Genomic DNA, 7,641 nt, shown 5'->3' on the forward strand with positions numbered 1-7,641 from the left:
GAGCCTCGCCCGCCTAGCCCGCCTCGCCCGAAAACCGAAATGAAACAAGAGAGGCCGAGGGAATCAGGTGAAATTGGGAGGTGTTGATAGCACCTCCCCGTAGGCCCGACTGAAGGAAGTACAGGCAGATTTCTCAACCCTCTCTCAATATTCTGGAGTAGCCAGCACTAATATTTCCCCATCCCTTAGATAGCAGGTCCCTTCCCCACCCAAATACCTAGACAGTAATCGCCAAGTCTCCATCCGAGACTGGGAGAGACAGACAGAAGGTGAATCTGCCCCCTTCACTTCCCCTTCTCTTTCTCCTCCCTTTCCCCTGTACCTCCTCCTCCCTCGGGCTCAGATCCTTGCCCAAAGCTATCCCCCTTCCCCAACACTCACCACCACAACCGTCTCCCCCGGCCCTGTAACCCACCAGGGAAACTGCAGCAGTTTCTCCCGCATTCGTTCCGGCTCCGGCTCCAGGGACCCAGACCCTTCAGCAGGACCGCTTCTCTGCTCTCCATGGGGGCTGACAGAGGAACTGGGCTAGGGGCTTGCTCCCCTAGGATCCTCAAGTCGGGGATCTTGAGGTCAGGTCCATGGCACCATTTCATCGAGTAAGGTCCTCAGGTAATGTCCCAGGTCAGACCCGGGGCCAGAGCCGGAGCTACCGGATCACCGCCAGCCTAAGCGTAGAGCCTTCCCTCCCCCTTTCCAGGCTGGTCACCTCACAGGCGAGCAGTGCAGAAAACGTAACCAATTAGCTCGGACCTGCGGCCTCCCCGACGGACTGCAGGAGTTAACTGGGAGAGATACAACAACAAAAATCTAACCCTTGGTTAGGTTACTCCTCAGGAGTAGGGTAGAAAGGAGCCGAGGATTGGGGTGCCTGACCACCCGGCCCGGAGAGACCACCAGACCCGGCAGAAAGAGTGGGGAGAAGGGAAAGGAGGGAAAGACGGGATACGTAGGAAGGAATCAAGAAGGGAATTCACTCGCTCTTCGCTCCTTTCGCAAACAAACATTCTCACCCCGCGTTCCCCACTGTACCACCTCCTCAAATCCTGAGCAGGACAAATCTGGAGGCCTGAGGCTGAGCTTAAGAGGGAATATTTATTTACTGTTCCCCTCCTCCAAGTCTAGCAAAAAAGCAACGAAAGGGGTTGGGGGAGGGGGAGCCTCGCCACCGCAGCAGCCTCAAGCCCTGGGGAGATTTGTGTCCCCAGCGAGTGGCGGTCGCTCGGGGAGACCGCCCAGGGGCCGGAAGGCGGCTAGGGGCCTGGGTGATGCTGCAGCGCCGCCCCCTGCGCTGAAACAGGGGCCGAAGTGCCTCCCTCCCTTCATTCCCCACCCCTGTTCTGTCCCCCCCTCCCTTTCCTTTCCTCACTCTCTCTCCCTTTAACAATTCCCCCCTCCGCCTCCCTCATCTTCGCTCTTTTTTCTCCCCTCCCTTTTTCTCCACCTCGTTCCCTCCCCTTTGCTCCGCCTCCGCTTCCCCCACAACCCTCTTCCCCCTACTTCTTCTCCTCCCCCGCCTTTCCCCCCACCTAGTGCCCCTCTCGCCTTCCCTCCCCCCCCTTCTCTATGGTTATCCGTCCCGTCAATCACCGCTGAAGTTTTCCTCTCCCTGTTCCCTTGTCTCCCTTTTTCTCTCTCCCTCCTTCTGTGTGAGTGTGCCTGTGTGTGTGCGTGTGCGTGTGTGTGCGTCTGTCTGTGTGTGTGTGTCTGTCTGTCTGTCTCCGAGTTCCCCAGTCTCTGGCTCTGGTCTCTCACCGCCCCTCTGCCTAGAACAGAGCGGGGCAATCTGTCAGCCCAGCCAGGGGGGAGCCGCCTCGCCCGGGCTCGGGTTACCGGTGACTGACAGCGTCTCCATGGCGAATAATTTGACTCCAACTATTGTCTGGCGCAGGCAAGCCCCGGGTCAGATAACCGGACCAATCAGGGCGCGGGCCGCCGCAGCTCATGCCCGCTTAGAATAATATTATTAAAAAAGCAGCGAGAGAGCTAGACGGGAGAGCGAGAGAGGCGCGGGCGGCGGGACCTCGCCGGGCGGCGGAGTATGCAGAGGAGCGTCCCGGGCCGAGCTGCTAGGAGCCGAGCCGAGGCCACCGGCTGCAGGGGAGCCAAGGATAAACACAGGCGCGGGGGACAGCGCGGGGCTCCGGCCCCTGGCCAAGACTTACCAAAGTGACTTGGGAACTTCTTTGGTGCCGCCACCCCCCCCTCCCCCGCTAACTCCCCACCCCCGTTATTTTTTCCGACTGCTTCTGTCGGGCCCATCTTTCTTGGCTGCCGCGAAAGCCCAGCCGACGCCCCAGATGCAGGACGGTGCAGAGCTGTGAGCACCCCGGGGCCTCAGCGGGGGGTCGGAGCCGCCAGTCCAGGCCGAGAGGGGTTTCAGGGGGTGGGGCCAGGACCGGGCCGCAGCCCCGGATGGTGAACGGGGCCGGGGGGTGGCCGGCACCATGTCCATGCTGCCCACGTTCGGCTTCACGCAGGAGCAAGTGGCGTGCGTCTGCGAGGTGCTGCAGCAGGGCGGCAACATCGAGCGACTGGGCCGTTTCCTCTGGTCTCTCCCCGCCTGCGAGCACCTCCACAAGAACGAGAGCGTACTCAAGGCCAAGGCCGTAGTCGCCTTCCACCGGGGTAACTTCCGCGAGCTCTACAAGATCCTGGAGAGCCACCAGTTCTCGCCCCACAACCACCCCAAGCTGCAGCAACTCTGGCTCAAGGCACACTATATCGAGGCGGAGAAACTGCGCGGCCGGCCACTGGGAGCCGTGGGCAAGTACCGAGTGCGGCGCAAGTTCCCGCTGCCCCGCTCCATCTGGGACGGCGAGGAGACCAGCTACTGCTTCAAGGAAAAGAGCCGCAGCGTGCTGCGGGAGTGGTACGCGCACAACCCTTACCCGTCCCCACGGGAGAAGCGGGAGCTGGCGGAGGCCACGGGCCTCACCACTACGCAGGTCAGCAACTGGTTCAAGAACCGGAGGCAGCGGGATCGGGCGGCGGAGGCCAAGGAAAGGTACGAGTAAGTACTGCTTTTTCACCTTCTAGCGCCTCGGGCTCTCCGACGCGGGATCCCCCTGACGCTTTCTCTCCACTGTGGAAGCACAGGGTTGGGGAGAAAAAGCCCCTTCCACCCCACCCTTACCCTTACCCCGACCTCACACCTCCAAACTAGGAACCTAGACACAACTACGGATAATAGAGACCAAGGTATCCCTTTCGTCTGGATTATCTGAGAGGCAAAGACTGGGCTTTCCAAGCAAAGCGACCTTGACCTTCTAAGAAAAATGATCGAACACTGCAGTTCATTCAGAAGCAAAAAGGAGACTGAGATTTGAACCCTGGCCTAGGAACAGAATGTTTTGGTCAGAATTTTCTTTGTGAGTGAGGCCCTTAGGGCATGATAGGAGAAATGAAACCGTTATGGTCATAACTGAATGAATTTGGAAGAAGAGGGTGAGTTTAGGTTCTCTGGGTTAGCTGTTGGAATTTTAGGAGTGATTCCCTTTCACTTGTACAGAAACAAACCCACAGGTAAAAGCAAGTTTGAAGACCAAATTACTGTGCCTTGAAATCTGACTGCCCCTCCTCATCTTACTCACTCATACATTGAGGAAGAAAGAGGGAGGCTAGGATGAACCCTGTTCCTGTCCTTCAATATACAAACATAAATATGTGTGTATGTCCCTACTGGAAGCTATTCCTAAAGAGGGAGAAATTGGAAGGAGGGAAGAGCCCATGTTACCTTGGTATATATGTCAGAAGGCTCTGAGGTCTTCACCAAGCAGGCCTATCTAATATGGAAAAGTAGAAGTTTCTCAGCTAACTGGGCCTGAATGTCCCATTTGCATAGTAATGCTGCTGAATTTGGGCAGTCCTTCCTCCCTGACCCCAGTCTCTTGTCTAGCTAGACCCCACTAAAGGTAGCCTGAAAAGGTCATTGAAGAGGGTTCCCAGGTTTAAACGTATGTCAGGTCCTTCCAAGTGCACCAAGGACTGGATACTTTGAACCAGGCCAAGACTGAGCACCCTGGGCACCCCACAGGGCCTTGTGTGTCCATTAGTTTTAACAAAAAGAGGAAAAAGACACTGATAGTATGGGGTGATGAAGGAAGGGCAGAAACCCAAACTTTAGATGGCAAAGGGGTGCAGTGTTAGGTTGATAGAAAGAGAGAGTAAATAACTAAAGTCAGGCTAACAGGGAGCTACAGGGGAGCAAAAGTGCTAGGGGAGCTAAGGTCAAAGGTGTGGAAGTAAACAATAGTGTCAAGTCCCTAGGATAAATATAAAGAATCAGATTCTCAGGATCAGTAACTTTAGAAAGGACAGGTAATTTTTCTTCTAAACCAAGCTACCTCTCTGTATTTATTTTCCCTCAGAAAAGCAGTCTCTACATGGGAAGAGGAGGATATAGATTTAAAAGGTTAATAAGGTTCCAGGTAATTGAGGAACTTCAGGCCATTAGGGAAAGTCAGGCACTGGGTCATGGCTTCCTCCAGAAACAGTCAGGGAACTAAAAGGAAGCATCCATGCCAAGTCAGAGCTCAGGTGAGAAGCTAAATCTGTCTTTAGGCCTGCAAGAGGACAGCTTTGGGTTCACAACTTCTTGCCTGTGTCCTCAGTCTGATCAAAAGCCACTCAGCCTCAGATCAAACAGCCTTTTCACATTGCTAGGTTTTACCTCGGCAGACGTTGCACTTCCCTGTTCTGCAATTCTCTCTGCATTGGAAGCCACTGTAAGGCAAAAAATGTACTCTGATTGAGAGTGGTAGAGGGTCTGATGGGAACCCCCAAAATGTCTTAATATACAAGGATCTTATTGAGACTGTGAGTGCAGGCCCTACCATGGAAATACAAGATATACCCCACCCCACAGCTCTTCCCAATTAGGCTATATTTGTGATTGCGAATGGTTGGAGATTACAACCCTAATCACTTTGGGGTTTTGGTAGAATGTACACAGGGAAAATATGTGGCTTAACCCCCAAAATAACAGTCTAATCACCAAGAGAAATAGGTTTCCTAATTCCCCCAGATCTCCCCAGAGACATTGTTCCCAAAGCTAAAGCCTCTAAGGACAGAGGTGACTAGGCCAGAGACTCCGGGGAACCTTAGTTCTCCCAAGATGAAAGAAAAAGGGACCCGATGGAATGACTCTCAGCCTTGTCTGTCCGTGGGATAAACCCCACATTGTAGATTCCTAGGCCAGGGATTCAGGAGGATCTGGGGGCTACTAGGAGCATAGGAGGAACCTGAGAGGCTCCCTTTGTGAAGTTCAGCCATTCCAATGCAGATCTTTGTTTTTACCCTTGGGGAAATTCATGCCTAGCCTGCTCCAACTCTCTCTGAGGTAGAAGGTTTTTTATTTCTGGGGCCTAAACAGCCTGATGTTTGGTCTCACGTTGGGAGACTTTCCCTTGGGCCTAAAGGAAATCAGAGAGAAATGAATTAAGCTAATTGCTGGCTAATGGGTCAATGCCTCAAGGCCCATTGGGTGGCCTGGAATCTGTGACCCAAAAGGAGACAAGGTAACAGAGACATAGAGGGAAAGGAGAAAAAGGAGAACTGAGTTAAATTCCATTGGAGAGGTATATCTAAAGAGCTTGAGTTTTAAGTAAGGCCCATGAAATAGGTCTGAAGGGGAAGCCTAAGAAGGCATCCAGGTAGCCAGCCCCTGCTCAAGGTTTATTTAGTCTGGGCAAGGAGGTCAGGTTTGCCTGGTGCTTCTGGCAGATCTTGGCCTCCACCCAGCCTGTCTTAGCCCTGTGAAAAGGATAGTCTTGGTCACAGCCCTAAGCCACTCTAACATGGGCTAGTCTCAGGCCTCCTAAAAAATTCTTCATTCTCAGTTTCCATGTGAGTACAAACTGCTAGAATGAGTCCTCATTACCAGGACCTGTGGCTTGAAAGGAACAACATTCTTAACCAGAAAGGAACTTAGATGCCTCTTTTCCACTTTCCTTCCAGCCTAGGGGAAGGAAAGAGGGAGGCTGGAGGGTTAGAAAGGTCCTGGAGGGCCTTTCCCCTGAAAGTCAAAGAAAATGTGGCCAAGGTTTGAGAAATGGGTGTGGAAAGGAAAGCAAGGCCTGGTGCCCAGCTCTGGATGGCAGGAGACACCCAAGGCCCACTGAGCCTGCTAGTCAGATGACTTAGCCATCAGGATGGGGAGGGAGAGAGACAGAGAGACAGAGACAGAGACAGAGACAGAGACAGAGACAGAGACAGAGAGAGGAGAGACAGAGAGACAGAGAATAGACAACACCTTAGAGAGCCAGATAAGGAAGAGACAAGGAGAGCACCAGCAGAGAGACATGGGAGAGAGATTGGAGTAATACCCCAGGGAACACTACCAGGAAGAAAGACCACGCAGTGGGAATGTGTTAAGAGAGCCCAAAGCTGCTGGTTCCAGTCAGAATTTTCCAGGGACTGGACTGTAAAGAACTCCTTCAAATAATTCTCCACTCTGCTCCCTCCTTTCCCTTTCTTGTAGGGAAAACAACGAAAACTCCAACTCCAACAGCCACAATCCACTTGCCACAACCCTGAACGGCGGCGGCAAGTCTGTGCTGGGCAGTTCGGAAGACGAGAAGACGCCGTCGGGGACTCCGGACCATTCTTCCTCCAGTCCCGCGCTGCTGCTCAGCCCGCCGCCGCCGGGACTGCCGCCACTCCACAGCCTGGGCCATCCGCAAGGCCCCAGTGCTATCCCAGTCCCCAGCGGAGATCCCCTGCAACATCACCACGGCCTACAGGACTCCATCCTCAACCCCATGTCTGCCAACCTCGTGGACCTGGGCTCTTAGAGACACTCACTGCGGTCTTGTCTGGCTCCTTCCCTGCCCGCCCTCCTCAGGCCCCCACCCTTCCCCATGCCCAAGCCCCTCTCACCCTACCTCCGCCCTTTCCTTTGATTCCAAAAAGTTTTATTAGATTGGAAACTGTATTTTTGAAATGAAAGAAGGCAAAGTGAGTAGAAGAAACTGCGTTGTCAGCCGAGGGCCGGTGGGTTGGCGGCGGGTACTGGAGAAGGTACTGTAAAGACCCTGGACAGTAGTGGGATGACGTCTTAAAGGGGTCGGGCCAGGGCCAAGTGAGGCCGGGAGCTAAGTGCTCAGCGCCGGAGGACAGAGGGGATGCTCGTCTTTATTTTTGTTGCTGTTTTTGTTATTGTTGCTTTACCTAAGTGGGTTCCCCCCCCTCCCCCCAGATTTTTAGGGCCTGTTTCTTAAACTCGAGATGAGAATAAATTCTGGTCCTGGTACCAGCAGTTTTATTTCCTCGCCTGGACTTTAACCATTTCCAGGCTACCTCCCAGAGCCTCGACCACTCTGTCTCTTTCTTACTCTGTCTCTGTGTGTGTCTGCCTCTCTTTCTCTTCACTTTCCCCCGCCTTTGTTTTTTGTTCTTCCTTTCTTTAAAACTCTGTCTCTACTGACTTTTTGTACCCTCCGAGTCTGTGTGTTTTATCTTCCCCTCTCACACTCCTCATTATCACCACCACCAATCTTTATATTTCTGCCTGTCCTTCCGTCTGACTCCCTCTGTCTCTCAGTCTGATTTCCCCAAGTTATCTAAGTATCTTCCAGCTTCAGGAAGAAGACACAAAGCCCCCCCGAGGCGGGGGAGGGGGGGGACGGGGGGGGGGGGGTA

The 7,641-nt window shown here is 53.7% G+C and overlaps 1 protein-coding gene across 2 annotated transcripts; it reads left to right on the top strand.

Moving 5' to 3' along the window:
* The first annotated feature begins 1,518 nt into the window (after positions 1 to 1,518).
* SIX2 (SIX homeobox 2) lies at positions 1,519 to 7,264 on the top strand. 2 transcript variants are annotated; one of them, XM_072635716.1, is made up of 2 exons: positions 1,519 to 3,013; positions 6,482 to 7,264. In XM_072635716.1, the coding sequence occupies exons 1-2, from the start codon at positions 2,448 to 2,450 to the stop codon at positions 6,792 to 6,794; spliced, it is 879 nt and encodes a 292-aa protein (XP_072491817.1). In that variant the 5' UTR covers positions 1,519 to 2,447; the 3' UTR covers positions 6,795 to 7,264. The 2 variants fall into 2 exon arrangements, with proteins under 2 accessions (XP_072491817.1, XP_072491818.1); XM_072635717.1 differs by having other exon boundaries at positions 1,519 to 3,007.
* Positions 7,265 to 7,641: the final 377 nt, after the last annotated feature.

The sequence above is a fragment of the Notamacropus eugenii genome, chromosome 1 (assembly GCF_028372415.1).
Source record: "Notamacropus eugenii isolate mMacEug1 chromosome 1, mMacEug1.pri_v2, whole genome shotgun sequence".
NCBI lineage: Eukaryota > Metazoa > Chordata > Mammalia > Diprotodontia > Macropodidae > Notamacropus > Notamacropus eugenii.